An 18,001-nucleotide genomic window follows, 5' to 3' on the forward strand; every position below is an offset into this window, starting at 1 on the left:
GCGGTGACAGATCTCCCTGAAGATCCTCGGGTACAGTTGCCACTCCGAGTGATCTATTGTTGTTCTGCTCAACAGATCTGCCTGGATGTTTGTTTCCCCCGATATGTGGTCGGCCTTTATTGAAGCCAGATTTCGTTCCACCCAGGCTCTCAGTAGGAGAGCCTCGGACGATAGGGAGCGGGAGTGCGTGCCCCCGACGGTTTATGTGGGCCTTGGCTGTCACATTGTCCGTTAGGACTAACACGTGACCGCGTGTTAGGCTGTCTTGGAAATGTCTTAACGCTAGGTGGACGGCTCGGAGTTCGAGCCAGTTTATGTTGTGTCGGAGGTTCGCTGTTGACCAGCGGCCCTGTGTCCACTTGGTCCCCAGGTGAGCTCCCCAGCCGAACAGGCTTGCATCGGTTGTGACTACTACTCTGTCTGGTTCCCTGAAGAGTGAGCCTCTGAGAAGGGCCGGAGATAGCCACCACCTGAGGGAGTGCCGTACTCCCAGCGGTAGGCTTACCTTTCTTCGGGAGGCACTGAGCTTCTGTCTCTGAAACGGAAGCATGAACCACTGTAGCTCCCTTGAGTGTAGTCTTGCCCATGGGACGATTGCTATGGTCGAGATCATCTTCCCTAACAGTTGGGAAAGGCAGACTAGTGTCACTGACTGACCGCGGGTTACCTGTCTTACTGTTTTCCTTATGTTGCTGAGGCGTTCCTGGGATAGGTACACCTTGCACTCCATTGTGTCTATGACAGCTCCAAGGTGTAGTATCCTCGTTGTTGGAGTTAAATGGCTCTTGAGGAAATTCACCGAGAAGCCATGATTCTGTAGCAGCTTTACTACTAATTTTAGATCCCCTGAGCGTGGCGGGCGAACGTTGATTGGATTAGGATATCGTCCAGGTAACACTGGACTCTGACCGGAATGGTCCTTAGGTGTGCTGCCAGAACCGCCAGTATCTTGGTAAACACCCTGGGTGCTGCTGAAAGGCCGAATGGGAGCGCTCTGTATTGGAAGTGATGCCCCCTGTAGGCGAACCGTAGAAACCGGCAGTGAGCCAGAGAGATGGGAATGTGCAAGTATGCCTCCATGAGGTCGATAAATGTCAGAAAATCCCCTTTTCTTATGCTTCCTAGGATGCAGCGTAGGGTCTGCATTTTGAATTTGCAGTATTTTAGATAGAAATTTAGCCTTTTTAGATCCAGAATGGTTCTCCAACCCCCTGAGGGTTTCGGAACCACGAAGAGGATAGAATAAAATCCCTGGCCTCTCTGGTCCATAGGCACCGGCTCTACAGCCCGTATGTTTAAAGGGTGTTGAACGGCTTCGTTCATGAGTTTTCTCTTTGTTGGGTTCGCGGGATGGGCAGGGGCGGAAGCGGTTCGGGGGATTGGAGAGGAATTCTAGGGAGAGACCGTGACGTATGGTGTCTCTGACCCATACGTCTGTGGTGGTTTCTTCCCCCTGGAGGGCAAACTGTGCTAGCCTGCCCCCCATGGGAAGGTTTGGGAGGGAGTCATCTGGTACGGCGGAAGGGGTGGTTGTTCCCCCGAAAAGGCCATCTTCCTTGCGCCTGCCTATGTCTTGTGTTCTGTCTGTCTTTCCTGCCTATCCTGCCTAGGTTGGAAAGGTTGGGAAGTTTGGAAATAATTGAACCTGGTTTCCGTGCGAAAGGATTGTTTCCTTCCGAAGAAACCGGATCTCCTGTCCTGTTTCTTAAGACTGTGTTTGAGGACCTTGCGCTTGTCCTTGTTCTCTGTTAGGTAGGGCGTTAGTGCTTCTCCAAACAGCTTGGGCCCTTGGTATGGAGCCGAAGCCAATTTCCACTTGGATTTGGCATCGGCCTGCCAATTTTTTAGCCAAAGAAGGCGTCTGCTCGTGATGTTTGATGCTATTGCCTTGGCTGAAAATTTGGTTGCTAAGAGTATTGCATCCGACGCATATTCCGTGGCTGCTACCATCTTGCTGAGTTCCTGGTGGGTACGGATATCCTCCACAGGAACTTGGCCCTGTAATTCCCGGAGCCAACAAAGTGTGGCTCTGGTGAAAAAGGAGGCGGAGGTAGCCGCCCTGGTAGCCCATGCTATTGCTTGGTGTGTTCTTCTATAGGCAGACTCACCCTTTCGGTCCTCGGCCTTAAGAGCCTCTGCAAAATCTCCTGATATGACTGTGTCCGATATCAGGGGTCCTATGGGTTCGTCCACCGCTGGTACCTCCAAGGTTCCCTCCAGCTCCCTGGCTACATTAAATAGCCTCTTCTCCGTGTTGCTGGGGAGAGGTAGGGAGGCTGGAGCTGACCACTGTTTCCTTATTGTGTTTAGGAACAGGTTCGGACATGGTATGCGGTGTTGAGTGGTTACCTTTTTGGCGAACCTTGGATCAGCCACCGTGTCGACTGTGATGGGTTCCACTGGTGTCCCCTGACAAAGATGGGCTGTGGCCTCAGCCTTGCACAGAATGGTGACAAAAAGAGAGGGGTTAAAAAGGCCGTTAAATGAAGGCACCTGAGGTGAGTTGTCCTCCTCCTCGGACATTTGGATCTCCTGTGACGTACCTGGTTGGTCAAGGTAAGAATCCTTGGAGATCGACGAGTCTGAGAGGGAGGGGTCCTGTTGGTCCTCTGTTTCCTCCCGATGTCTCGATCTATGCCTTTGCGGCTTGGGCTTGGAAGCCTGAGCCCTGGACTCAAACGCGCGGTCTACTGCCTGCGCTCTCAAGGTAGCTAGTAGGTCTCCCGTCAGAGCAGGAGGGGTAGTCATTACCTGCGTCCCTGCTGGTGCAGGAGTTAGCGTGGTCCCTGGAAGCTCTTGTGTCCTACGTGGTGAGGGGGATCGGGAAAGCAATGAGAATTCACCTACCCCGCCTCGTGTTGGAGACTGAGATGAATCCCCAGTAGACCAAACGCCCAGTGGGGATGAAGAGACCCCCAGTGGTAGTTCAGGAACTATTCCCCCGCTCTGGCTCTTTTCAATTCTGGCCCTTTTCTGGGCCCTGTTGAATTCTTTTTCCAGGGCTTGGTGCCTTCTGATTGCCTGTTTGTCTGCCTTCCTGGATGACTTCTTTGCAGCCTTGATTCTGGAGGCTGCAGAGGCTTCAGAACCCTCTGAAACGGGTGCTCCAGAAGTTGAAGGCAAGGAACCAGTGGAGGGAATGATGGCTTCCTCCATTCTCCTCTAGCACAGGGTCACGCTAGGGGAACCCCGGTAGTAGGGGGCACCTGGAACTCAGGAACAGACTCTGTGATTGGTCTGAGTCAATTGCCGTGCACGGATAAGAACAGGCACACTAATGGGGATGCCTGGAATCCGGCCTAGACTGCAGTGGGTAAGGACAGGCACGCGACTGGGGATGCCTGGAACCCACCACTAAAATCCAGAAACTTACGGGCCACTACTGGGGAGCCCGAGATCCGGATGGAGCCAAGGCAACTTAGATTAAGCTGGGTGTGCAACACGGGCACTTAGCTTGTTCTAGACAGAGAGGCACCAAGCTCTGTAATAAGAAGCTATGAAAAATTAGAAGCTATGAGAGGCTTTCTGTATAATGATTCCTTTACAAGTGGATTTAAAAGGACAGTGAGGTGCTCTAGTACTCTAGTACTGATGGGACCCTTTAATTTTGTGGCCAGCCAGAAAGGTGCTTTAGTATTATCGAGCTCCCTTTGTTCTGCGTCTCGTATTGAAAACCTGGCCACACGTGCGCAATTGCTCAGTGACTCCCTATGTTCGAAATATGGCCACCGAAGCCAGAAGACTACTGGCTAAGATGGCTGCCGCGCATGCTCAAAAGCCTCCCCTATTGCCTGTGCCACATGCGTCTAAAACAAAGAACCGTGCGTGCGCCAAGCTGCCCCGGTAATGGCGGCTCGTTTAAATGACTCGGGGATGCCTGGTAAGTGAAAACGGCCCGCTTCGCTTTCTCAGCTGTTTCGCGCCGCCTGAATGGTTCCTGAAACCTACCTCCCACCCTGCATGCGTTTCCCTTGCCCTCCGCTACCCTCGGGATGTTAACAGCTTCTGCTTTTAAGCGTGGAGTTACAGAGGTAATCTCCGTTCGTTTAAAAGCCGCTGCTCAGCCGATCCGTTCGCCTTTTTTTGTTTGTTTGTTTTGTTTTGCTGGCCGATGTGGGTAAGTGGAGGGTTGGGGATTGGGTGAGGGAGGGGGGTTAGGGAATTCGCCCCCTTTCTAACGAGGGTGGTATTCCCTCTGGGGAATCTGAATTCCAAAATCTTGCAATTTAGAAGAATTTGGGTAGTTTAGAATGCTCCAATTAAATTAAATCCAATTACCTTTAACCAGCTACTGGAAGATAATCCACCAATGGAAGAGAGACTATACCTGCCTAGGAGCCAAAGTTGTACGTCTGTTTCCTGGGCGAGATCAGTCAAGACTGGGATCTCGTGGTCCAGGACGGCCGTGGCAACTTTGGCTGACTGATCTGATTGGGCAGGATTATAGTCTCAACCCACTGCTGGAGAACTCAGGGTACACTAGGTGCCTTTTCTATGCTGGAGCAGAACTGGTAACTGTCATATTTACTTGTAGTAGTTTGTATTTCAACTGTTTCCTTTTTTTCTTTAACATATGTTCAAAGATATCTAATGTTCTCTTTGCTTCTGCAATGATTCCTTTTATCTTCCTAAAGATTTTAGTTCCCATGTACGCATACTCATTTAAAAATGGAATTTACAACAGGAATCTAGTCTTCAGGACATCACAGTAACAATTATATCCATTAACTATAAAACAACTGCCTATTTAATAGTACATGGAAGCTACAAATTATAATTAATTTCAACTTTATTTCTACAGTGAAAAAAAAGTTATATCCAAGTAACAAGGGGTCTTCCACCATGAATGCATGTATGCAAATGTTTGGACATATCTAGTGAAACTGAATGTTCCAATGAGTTACTAAATCAGCAGAAGCAGATATAACCTCTGTACAGTACATGTATATGTATTGAACATCACATCCTGAAGGGAGGCATTGTGGCTCAATGGCTTAATGAGCTGGAAATGGTCTCTGCCCAGCAGTTTGAGCTTCAGCATCATGTGGCGGGATGAGCTCCCATCACTCATTTTAGCTTCTGCCCACCTAGGGGTTGCGAGAATTGGGTATGTCTAGTTTAACGAAGAGAAGGACAAGGGGGGACATGATAGCAGTATTCCAATATCTCAGGGGCTGCCATAAAGAAGAGGGAATTAAGCTATTTTCCAAAGCACCTGAAGGCAGGACAAGAAGCAACGGGTGGAAACTAATCAAGGAGAGAAGCAACCTAGAACTAAGGAGAAACTTCCTGACAGTGAGAACAATTAATCAGTGGAACAGCTTGCCTCCAGAAGCAGTAAATGCTCCAACACTGGAAGTTTTTAAGAAGAGACTGGACAGCCATTTGTCCGAAATGGTGTAGGGTTTCCTGCCCGAGCAGGGGGTTGGACTAGATGACCTCCAAGATCCCTTCCAACTTTACTACTATTACTATTACTAGATAAATAGATACCACTTCGGTGGGGAGACAAGGTGGTGCTTCATGCAGATGGTCAGATTCCTACCAGCTGTGAACCCTCCCAGTTGCAACGCCCATTTGCGTGGCAGCTCTAGTAGAGTGAGGCCTTGTATGATGCTGCAGGAAGAGCTGCTAGTCTTTCTGGTACAAAGCTAGCTCTCCCTCCTGCGGTGTACCTTGGGAAGAATGCAGGCATGTACCACAACTGAGCTAGTAAATTGGTAGCCAAGCTACTACTCTGTATTAGCATTGTAGTTTCTTGGCTAATGTAACAATGCCATACTCTAATAAGTATAATAATAATCACATCCCAAACACTTATTCACATTTTTTATAAACTCAAAATAAAAAATAGTGAATATTTAGTCTTTTTATTATTGCTTTAGGATTCTCTTATTTCTTGTAAAACTCTCTAGTTCAGGAATACTTTTAGGTTTTCTTAATATGCATTAATATGCTTAATATTTGAGCTCTCCTGACAGTTTTTCAACAGTATTTAACTTTGGGGAGTGCGACAGGCAAGCCGGCATTTTTAAATTTTCTTTCTTGCATTGTAAATACTTCATGAGTGATTTAGAGGTACATTTCAAGCTGTTCTCTTACTGGGATATCTAACTTCCTTTCAGCTTCAACTTCTGAAGAAGATTAGTTGTTGAAGACCGTCTTTTACAGGAATTCCTGTGCAGTTACAGGAAAAGCTGTTATTTCTGACAAAGGACATATTAGAAAGCACTATCCAAAAGGATTTCTACATTTTGCACCTGTCATATTCACTGTTTTCTTCTTTTAAATTTACAGATAACTGCACATAAATGCTAAGTATGCATTCAGATTTCAAGGAAGATGTCATGTAAATTTGTACCACTCAGAGGTTGCATCAGTTTCTGTTCTTTTAGGGATTAACTGAAACACATAATTTGACCAAGGATATTTAAACTTTCACATATAATTGTAAATGTATGGAAGAACAGGTTAGTGAAAAAATTAGAGGGAGCTCTGCGCCTTCTATTTGAGCCTTCTCCCCAGCATTAGCATGGCAGAGTTACCTATAAATCTGCAAACCTGAAATAGGTAAGGGAGGAGAATAGAGAAAATGTGTAGTTTGGAAGCTTTGCAGCCAGAAACAAATAGAGAAAACAACCAAATAAAAGAATATATTTTTCCTTCACAGAGACTGAATAGCCCAAACGAAAAAGAAGAGGCACAGCACAGCAAAGCAAAACTCAGCACGGCACAGCAAAGTACAATGTAGGAAGGTGCAAGTACTTTACATAGTGCCCATTAATAAAGAAGAAAAAGTTAGAAGAAATCCTAGAGAGAGAGAAATTAAAGACAGAGCACTGCTGCATGGGTACTAAAAATATAGAAATAATAGTAATTGTGCAATAGCAATAATAAAAGAAATAGAGTATAGGATAATAGAAAGGCAGTAGAAAGCACTCACATATAGATTTGTATTTTCCTTTTTTGTATGTTGGGGGTTTTCCCCAAAACATCTCCCTAATCCATGTGTTCTCTGTTTTAATCCCAGCTTTTCCATAATGGCTGGACTTACATATACGGTAAATGAATTGTGACTACTCAGGGAAATGATTTCCATGAAATTTAGAGAATGAGAAGCAAATTTTATTGTACAGTTGTTTACAGAAATAGAAAAGAAAAAGTCAAGAAAAAGCTTTAGTTGTCAAGATATTACCTTCCTATTTGCAAAAATATATTTGTTTCTGAATCAGAGCAAGATCAGGAAGACTATGCAGCATGTTTATGTAAGAGAATATTATCCAGCAGGTAATTTGAGGGGGGAGGAGAGACTAGAGGGCACATATGACATTCTGAGAACACAATGTTGATCTTTTTTTCTTGTAAGCTATCACTGTAAGGCTGCTTGTTTATATGCAGAAGAGCTGCCTGGAATGCCCAGCAACTGCTTGAAGAAATGAGCTCCCTTCCTCAGCTTGCTCTCACTCCTGCCACTTACCTTTGCCTTCTTTTCAGGGCAGGCTGGCACATTTCCAATTGTAGCAACTGATAATTCCGCTTTCTAAGAATAGCTATGCAGCTTATCTGAAGACCAGACCACTTTGTAGCGTATTGCACTCTTATTTCATTTAATTAAAGTCAAACAAAAATGGCATAGATGAGAAAGCAACCTCGGTAGCTGCCAAGGAAAATTACAATTGAGATACACTCCCTTTTTCAGAACAGGGAATCAGTAACCTCCAGTGCTCTTTATTTTCCTTCAATAGATACCTAAGGAGATTGATTTTATACAAATCTATCAATGACCTTCCTTTCATCTCATGTTTCCTCTAAGCTGATACTACAGGTAGTCCTCGATTTACAACAGTTCGTTTAGTGATTGTTCAATGGCATTGAAAAAAGTGACTTATGACTGTTTTTCACACCTATGACTGTTGCAGCATTCCCATGGTCACGGTGATCAAAATTCAGATGCTTGGCAACTAACTCATATTTATGAGAGTTGCAGTGTCCCAGGGTTATGTGATTACCTTTTGCGGCCCTCTGACAAAGTCAATGAGGAAGCCAGATTCACTTAACAACTGTGTTACTAATTTAACAACTGCAATGATTCATTTAACAACTGCGACAAGAAAAGTTATAAAATGGGGCAAAATTCACTTAAATGTCTCACTTAGCAACAGATCTTTTGGCTCAATTGTGGGTCATAAATTGAGGACTACCTATATACCAGCTTTCCTTTTTTAAAATAACTTTGACTGAAATTTAAAAAAACTATAACAGTAATCCAAACTAAATTATGAAATAAAATAAAAAATAAAATAGAATAGAAAGTAAAAGAAGAGCAAAAAAGAAAAAAAAGGAAAAGGAAAAAATGAGAAAAAGAGAAGATAAATATTTAAAGCAGAGACTTTTGATCTTCATCAAAAGTACAAACTTAGTGATTAACTTAGTGATTCTTCACCCCCTAGAAGATTCAATGCAAGTATCTCTTTGGAATGCAAAATGGGCGGCTTTTAATTTAATAAATACATGAATAGATAAATTTCCTATTCCCATAAACCATCCCTTATCCATAAATCATTTAAATTTCAATTCTGATGTCAGTAAAAAGTCCATAAAAGGTTTCCAGAATTTTATAATAATATATCTTATTTTAACCTTGGTCAAACAAATTTATACTTTTCCTTTGTGCTTCTAACAGTCTTGTGATTTCGACTTTAACATCTTTTGGAAATAATCTATCCATAATAGGAGACATCTTTGCTGACATTGTAGCTGATATATTCTCGCACCCCTTACAAAAGTTTGAAATAATGGCAAGTAATTATGCATATACACTATAATTTTGAAAACCCAAGTTTTTGCACCCCCTGGAATATCATCTCACACCCCCAGTGAGCACCCCCGGTTGGGAACCCCTGTACTAGATGGAATATACTTTTTAACCCATACAATTCCATCTCTTAAATATCAGCTTTGGACTTGTCACCATTTTATTCAGCAATACTAAACATCCAGAAGACTGCAAATATAGCTTTCACTTTTAAACTAAACTGATGCACAGCTGAAATTTTAAATAGCTGCAAAAAACTGAAAATAAAAGGTAATATGAAACTGAGCTTTAGGACTCAATGGCTGAAAGTATGTGCTGGGGCTGTAAAAAATATGGATGTAGCAATGAGGCTAATAAGAATGGAAGGGATGCAGGATTTTTGCAACCCAATGTATGATTCAATATTTGTTAAATAAACATTACTGCAATTTGGAAGAATTCAATTAAAATATGTTCTTCATAACACAAAAAACTGAACAAAACACAGTTCAAATATTTTATGAAAAGCAAATATTATAATTATCCAAGCTAAAATGAATGGCTACATTAATTCCAAACTCATAATTCACCTTGTTAAGGTTATTATCGATAATGGCATGTTCATTTTCCTAAGTACTTTACAAAAATAATAAACATGGTGTATGTACCTACCGTTATCTTTGTTGCTGTTCTCTTCAATTGTCATTTGTTCAGCCAGTTCAGAAAGTGACTCATCAATAGTCTGACTCCCACGCAATGTTAAAGAAAGTCTTCTCTTAAACTTTTTCATTCTACCAGCTATAAGCCTGGCTTGAGAAAGCCTATTAAAAAAAAAACAAAAAACAGTGCAAACTATATTTATCCAAGTTTAAAGGAATTATTGTTATCCAAATGTATATGCCATCTGACTAACAGCAATTCACTGCAGCTAAAAAAACTACTTATATAACCAGGAAAAATATATTTATTGTTGTTTTTACCTATCAATATGTATTTCATAATTAAAAAAACACTTTAATGGAACAGCTAAGATCTGAAATAAAGAATTTGGAAATATCAATAATATTGAACTAAAGATACAACAATAATTGCTTAATAAAGAATAATCTCTACCATAGTTAATGTATTTGCAAATAACTGGAAAACTAGAAAGTGACGTCAAAGGAGGACGTAACTCTGAGAAAGGTGACTGAATTCGAAATCTTATACAGAATCAAAACAATTTAGTAGAATGTATTTACAATTGATATTTAAATATGATATGTAGACAGGACGAATCAAAAATTGCATGATAAAATGGATGGAAAACTTTTGACAAAATAATAAAAATGGGACAATGGGAAAAACTGTGGGAAGAAATCAATACAATTTATACCAAGCTACAATTTGAGGGGAAATTGGTACAAAATATTCTACACATGGTGTAAGTGTCCATGTTTGCCAAGATGAACAAATCACACCACAATAAATATTAGAAATGCCACAATAAAGGAACATTTTACAAAAACAAAGAGTCAAAGAAACATACAAAACATACAGAAAATTCTAAAAATAAGAATCAAATTAAAACAACAAATATTTTTATTAGGTATAATCCCAGAGAATGTAAACAAAAAGCTTCATACTTTATTAAGATATATGCTGACCATGGCAAGAATTAATCTGGTACAACATTAGAAAAGAGAAACCATGCCAACAATATAAGAATGGGAAACTAAGAGAATATGCAGTAATAGAAATTGTTGGAAATGTAATTTATTTATTTATTTATTTAATTTTATTTATATGCCGCCCAATCCCAAAGGACTCAGGGCGGCGTACAGAGTCAAAACAATCATAAAACAATAAAATAATAAAATAATATAGTCATACCGTGAGTCCGATCATATCCCACCCCCCCGGGGGACATCAGCCCCAGGCCTGCCGGAACAGGAGAGTTTTAACGGCTTTCTTAAAGGCCGGCAGGGTGGGAGTAGTTCGGACCTCAGGGGGAAGTTGATTTCACCAGGTCGGAGCCACCACAGAAAAGGCCCTTCCCCGAGGGCCCGCCAGCCGACATTGTCTGGCCGACGGGACCTGAAGGAGGCCCAATCTATGGGACCTCACCGGTCTCTGGGAACTATGCTGCAGAATGCTGTCCTGTAAGTAACCTGGCCCTATGCCATGAAGGGCTTTAAAGGTGATAACCAACACCTTGAATTGCATCTGGAGACCCACAGGAAGCCAGTGCAGCTCGCAAAGGATAGGTGACACGTGGGCGTACCTTGGCGCGCCCACAATCGCCCTCGCGGCTGCGTTTTGAACCAACTGCAGCCTCCGAACGCCCTTCAAGGGTAGCCCCATGTAGAGCACGTTACAGTAATCCAGTCTTGAGGTGACAAGGGCATGAGTGACTGTGAGTAAAGCCTCCCGGTCCAAATAAGGCCGCAACTGGTGCACTAGGCGAACCTGTGCAAAGGTCCCCCTGGCCACAGCTGATAGATGTTGTTCCAAATTTAGCTGTGAGTCCAGGAGGACACCCAAGTTGCGTGCCTGCACTGAGGGAGGTAAATTTGCCCCCCCCCCAGGATAATGATGGACCATCCAGTTGGCCTTTGGGAGGCAAGACCCAGAGCCACTCGGTCTTGTCAGGGTTGAGTCTAAGCCTGTTCACCCCCATCCAGACCCTCACATCTTCCAGGCACCGGCACATCACGTTGACTGCTTCACTGAAAGCACACGGGGTGGAGATATATAATTGGGTATCATCCGCGTACTGATAATACCTCACCCCGTGTCGCCGAATGATCTCACCCAGCGGTTTCATGTAGATGTTAAAAAGGAGGGGGGACAGGACCGAGCCCTGAGGCACCCCATGATTGAGACGCCTAGGGGTCGATCTCTCTCCGCCCGCCAACACCGACTGCGACCTGTCAGAGAGGTAGGAGGAGAACCACCGCAATATGGTAATTATCATCAAGGTACCTTCTTTCATGCTTGGTGGCTATGCCCTGAAGTGAAAAAATATTGGATTAAAATACAAGGGTGGCTACAAGACTTAACAAAATGTCAAATCAAATTAAATCCGGAAACATTTCTCCTGGGAATACTTAAAAAGAAATTTGATAAGAAAATAAGATATCTGATTTTACATATACTAACTGCGGCAAGAATTGCATTCACGCAATATTGGAAGGAACGCAATATACCACCAGAGGGGTTGATTATTCAGAAAATTTATGAATGTGCCGAGATGGACAAACTCACTTTAGAATTAAAAGAAAAAGATGATTCGGAATTTTATGAGGTTTGGGAAAATTGGCATATTTGGATAGACAACAGAAATAAAATTGGAAATATACATAAGGTTATTGTGCAAATTAGGTTATTGTGGGTTAGACTGAATGTACATAGTGTATATATTGTATAGAATGTAGATCCATAGTATATAAAAATGACATAGTCTGCTGAATATGTTAATAAAAAAAGAAAAAAGAAAGAAATATTCACTGTATATATTCACAGCAAAATGATGGAGTGAACATTTAGGAGTAGATGCTGTTTTTATTTCAAGTGATAACAACCTTGGCAGCATACAAAAGCACATCTTTTACACAAAATAAAATTATCGTTACTGATAAAACATTTATTAATGTGACAAAAATACATTCATTGCAGTAGCTTGTCAATATAAATTAAAAGTGAAGGCTTTGGGCAAGAAAATAAAAGAAGCCAAAAAATTTGAATATATATTCATATAACATTTTAAAATCAACTTGAACTAATGTGCAATTGAACAATTCAAACCTTTTCATATCCATGATCATTCAAAGTATACCTATTATTTTTAAACAAGTATACACGAGTATGCATAAATATTGTGCAGCTTTAATAAAAAAATCAAATGTACCTCTTGTAAGTCTTAAATTTTTATTGTGCTGCGTGCGTGCGTGCGTGTGGTGGTAAAACATTCCTAGCAAATTGAAGTGAATCTGCGTGGTGGCAGAAAGCATTATCAGAGAGAAACCAGTGGCCTAGTAAACCACAATGTTTATATTTACTAGCCATAACTCCAAAATAATATACAATAGCTAGCATGTTGACCTAATATGTAGAAGAATATTGCAAGATTTCCGAGAAAACAACAATTTATTTATTCCACAATATAAATGGTGTAGTTGTCTGCTGAGAAATCCAGTTTGGTCTAATAGTTAAGGTGCTGGGCTATGAATGAGGAACTAAATTCTAATCCTTACTTATGTCGGGAAGTCGAGTAGTCTCTCCCTCTCAGCTCTAGGAAGAAGACAATGACAGCTACTCTGAAAATGTTGTCAAGAAAATTGCAAGGACTTGTCCAGGTAATTCTCAGGAGTAAAAACTGATTCCAAGTTGAGTCATTGACCCAATTAAAACCTGTCTGATCCAAGCTTCCAATAGGAGACAGCTGACCCTTCCCTGCAGTGCCCTGCTTAAGATACAGAAATAGAGAGAGAGATCAGAAAGAGAATGAGACAAAAGTAAAATTTCAGAAAGAATACAAAAAGAATACAAAAAGTTGGGAAGAATGGATGTCCCAACTCATTTTTTTCTCTGCCCTTTGCCACTATTTACTTCAATATCTCCTTAAATTATCCTGAAGGTACTGTATGTATTCTTTGATAGCCGCAAGGTAGTCTATCTCTGCTCAAACTTTTATAAAAGCCTTATTGTTTGTCTTCTGCTTTCATGCTATCATTACCTCAAACTAAAGAAGCAAGAGTTGTACAGTAGTGCTAAACCTCAAAGAAAATACTGTCTTCTAAAGATTAAAATTTAGTTTATTTCAGTGTCACATATATGTATATGCGTAATATCCAGTTCCAGTGAACTTACTGTTTTATCTACAATCTCTCCCCTAGCGTAGCTTTGTATGTAGCTTTCTTAAATACATCTTGCTTTATAGAAACACCGTGAAACACAAATGACAGACACAAGTGGATATTATGTAGATTACTGTTATATATGCCTCAATGGATTCCATTTTGGTGGACCATGCAATTTTTGTTTCTAAAAGAGACTTGTTTTACGTCCCTTTCCATTTCCTGGCCAACTTCCATCACAAAATGCTAGCAGAAACAAAAAGCAAGCCCACACACAATTTTTATGGATTGTAGCCTAAGCTGCATTTAATCATCAATCTGTAAGAGGGTATGAGTCAGTGTGCACTTCTAGAAAAGTACTCAGCTTCTATTTTGCTTCCAATTTCTTTCTTTAACTAGCTGTCAGAAATTAACAGCACTGTCAAGTCATTCTTAGCTATCAAACTTCTATCAGAAAGCGGTTGTTTTGTTAAACTTGAAAACATCCACAACTATTTTTCTACTTTCAGAAAGGTAAATACAATAATTTGAAAAAAGAAAGACAACAACATCCACAAAGAATATATATAATTTGATTTTTCTATCTTTCAGAATGTAAAAATCATACTTTATCTAACCTTTGGACTACAACATTTAGTTTTCAAATGTTAATAAAAATGTATCAGAATTTTTAATAAATCATATCAGAAATAATCAAGAGTAGATGCTACCAATAAAGTTAATTCTAGTTCAAAAACTCTGTATCAAATAATACACTTTTCTTACCACTGGTTCTACATCTTCCATACTAAAATATATGTAATTTTTATACCGATCAAAAAATCAAAAGAATGAATGGAAAATCTTAAAAGTTCCTAAATGACACTCAAATTTCTGATATTTAAATATCAAAGGTAGATAATCAACACAGGGATTCTTGAAAGAATAATAAAATTAAGGCTAATAGTGTCCTAAAATGAATGAGAAAAGAATAATCTAATCAACAATTGAATCCTGTATAATATGTCAAGAAATGGTTGGCATCAGCAACGGAATTCTGGAAAGCACCTTACAGACACAGGTCTCCGATTATGTCACAGTTCTAATAGAGCGTGGTAATTGTTCCCAATAAGAAATGATTTTTAACAGGTTACTGATGAATTATTCTTTAGGACTCGTAAGAAATTATTGGAATGTATTTCCAATTTTTACAAATACAGATGACAAAATCTACATGTTTTCTTACAGATGAAGTGCAAATTTCTACTTGTTGAAAATGGTTTTCTGTGTTTCTCTTGACTTTCCACTCATAAGTGGAAAGGTATGTCTTGTGTTAATTTGGGTTTAGTTTGGACGTAGCCTCTCTCTAAAGAGAGGAAGATACAACAAAATAACAGATATAGGAAAGTACCCCCAGAAAAGCAATTCTTGCACCTAAATCTTAACACTGATGGGGAAAACCAGATTATATCTCTCCGCTCCCCATGCCAATTTAATAAAGAAGGAGCACAATCATTCACTTCTAGTTAGAAGAATCAGAACATGCAACTTGTCAGTTGGAGAAAAAGAAAGATATGGGGAAAAAATGATCTGCTGGAAAGGAGCACACAAATTTGTTCCAAATACTTTCCTTGATTCCCTCCATAATAAGGTGGTATGGAAAGAATAAAATACATAGATACTTTGAAAACCATTTTATAAGAAATGCACTTCTTTCAGAATGGGAAAGAATAAAAGAAAAAATTTATATTAAGATACCTGAATGGCTTTCAACAATGGAAGCTTTTGCTTACCCAAATTTAATTAACTACAATAAAGTTGTGATTTATAAAGATATTTTGGATAATGAAGGAAAATTGAAAGACAGACAAGAATTACAAGGTATTGATTTAGCATGGTGGCCGTATCTGCAAATTCAAACAAGATATGAAAAAGATGTTAAAACAACGGGATTTTATAAAGAACAGACAGACTTTGATCAGATACTGTTAAAAACAGATGAAAAGTTGATCAAGAAACTCTATAGATTTCTGTTAAATTTAAAGATGGAGGAAGAACAAGTAAAAGAAACAATTATAATATGGGCAAAGAATTTTAGACATACTATAGAATTAGAAATTGACCGGTTCTATGAAGCCCTACAGCACCTTATAGAATTAACACCAAAAAATGATGTCCTTATCATCATGGGGGATTGGAATACTAAGGTAGGAAGCCAAAAGATAACCGGAATAACAGGCAAGTTTGGCCTTGGAGTACAAAATGAAGCAGGGCACAGGCTAATAGAATTTTGTCAAGAGAATACGATGGTCCTAACAAACACTCTTTTCCAACAACCCAAGAGACGCTCTACACATGGACATCACCAGACGGTCAACATAGAAATCAGATTGACTATGTGCTCTGCAGCCAAAGATGGAGAAGCTGTATACAGTCAGTAAAAACAAGACCAGGAGCTGACTGTGACTCAGATCATGAGCTTCTCGTTGCGAAATTTAGGCTTAAATTGAAAAAAGTAGGGAAAAGCACTAGGCCACTCAGGTATGAACTAAATCATATTCCTGATGAATATACAGTAAAGGTGACAAATAGATTTAAGGAATTAGATCTGATAGACAGAGTGCCTGAAGAACTATGGATGGAAGTTCGCAACATTGTACAAGAGGTAGCAACTAAAACCATCCCAAAAAAAAAGAAATGCAAGAAAGCAAAATGGCTGTCTGAGGAAGCTTTGCAAATAGCTGAGGAAAGAAGGGAAGCGAAAGGCAAAGAGAAAGAGAAAGATACACCCAATTGAATACAGAATTTCAGAGAATAGCTAGAAGAGATAAGAATACCTTCTTAAATGAACAGTGCAAAGAAATAGAAGAAAACAACAGAATAGGGAGGACCAGAGATCTCTTCAAGAAATTTGGAGATATGAAGGGAACGTTTCATGCAAAGATGGGCATGATAAAGGACCAAAATGGCAGAGACCTAACAGAGGCAGAAGAGATTAAGAAGAGATGGCAAAACTACACAGAAGAACTATACAAGAATGAGCTTAACATCCCAGATAACCACAATGAGATGGTCACTGACCTCGAACCAGACATCCTAGAATGTGAAGTGAAATGGGCCTTAGAAAATCTGAGCAACAACAAAGCTAGTGGAGGTGACAGTATTCCAGCTGAGCTATTCAAAATCTTAAAAGACGATGCAGTAAAAGTGCTACACTCAATTTGCCAGCAAATTTGGAAAACTCAACAGTGGCCACAGGATTGGAAAAGGTCAGTTTACATTCCAATTCCAAAGAAAGGCAATGCCAAAGAATGTTCAAACTATCGCACCATTGCACTCATTTCACATGCTAGTAAAGTTATGCTTAAAATCCTACAAGCTAGACTCCAGCAGTATGTGGATCGAGAACTACCAGAAGTACAGGCAGGATTTCGAAGAGGCAGAGGAACTAGAGATCAAATTGCCAACATACGCTGGATCATGGAGAAAGCTAGGGAGTTCCAGAAAAACATCTACTTCTGCTTCATTGACTATGCAAAAGCCTTTGATTGTATGGATCACAACAAATTGTGGCAAGTTCTTAAAGAGATGGGAGTACCAGACCATCTCATTTGTCTCTTGAGAAACCTATATGCGGGTCAAGAAGCAACAGTGAGAACTGGACACGGAACCACTGATTGGTTCAAAATTGGAAAAGGAGTCCGGCAAGGCTGTATACTGTCGCCCTGCCTATTTAACTTATATGCAGAGCACATCATGAGAAAGGCAGGGCTAGATGAATCAAAAGTTGGAATTAAGATTGCCGGGAGAAATATCAACAACCTAAGATATGCAGATGATACCACTCTAATGGCAGAAAGTGAAGAGGAACTAAAGAGCCTCTTGATGCGGGTGAAGAAGGAGAGTGCAAAAGTTGGCTTGAAACTCAACATTAAGAAAACCAAAATCATGGCATCCGGCCCTCTCAATTCCTGGCAAATAGATGGGGAAGAAATGGAGGTAGTGACAGATTTTATTTTTCTGGGCTCAAAGATCACCTCAGATGGGGACTGCAGCCAAGAAATTAAAAGACGCTTGCTCCTGGGGAGGAAAGCTATGGCAAATCTAAACAGCATTCTAAAAAGCAGAGACATCACCCTGCCAACAAAAGTGCGTATAGTCCAGGCCATGGTTTTCCCAGTTGCAATGTATGGCTGTGAAAGTTGGACCATAAGAAAGGCTGAGCGCAAAAGAATTGAGGCCTTTGAACTATGGTGCTGGAGAAGACTCCTGCGAGTCCCTTGGACTGCAAGGCGTTCAAACCGGTCAGTCCTAGAAGAGATCAACCCCGACTGCTCTTTAGAAGGCCAGATCCTGAAGTTGAAACTCAAATACTTTGGCCACCTAATGA

At 40.6% G+C, this 18,001-nt stretch overlaps 1 protein-coding gene across 2 annotated transcripts in view; it reads right to left on the minus strand.

Annotated features, from left to right (window-relative positions):
• Positions 1–18,001, minus strand: part of CDK17 (cyclin dependent kinase 17) — a 122,423-nt gene that overhangs the window by 47,611 nt on the left and 56,811 nt on the right. For both annotated transcript variants that reach the window (XM_039358148.1, XM_039358149.1), the window contains exon 2: positions 9,467–9,615. In XM_039358148.1, the coding sequence (XP_039214082.1) occupies positions 9,467–9,584 (118 nt within the window). In that variant the 5' untranslated portion in view covers positions 9,585–9,615. The remainder of the gene's footprint in view (positions 1–9,466; positions 9,616–18,001) is intronic.

Source organism: Crotalus tigris, unplaced genomic scaffold (assembly GCF_016545835.1).
Source record: "Crotalus tigris isolate CLP2741 ecotype Arizona unplaced genomic scaffold, ASM1654583v1 scf7180000019004.2909048, whole genome shotgun sequence".
Classification (NCBI taxonomy): Eukaryota; Metazoa; Chordata; class Lepidosauria; order Squamata; family Viperidae; genus Crotalus; species Crotalus tigris.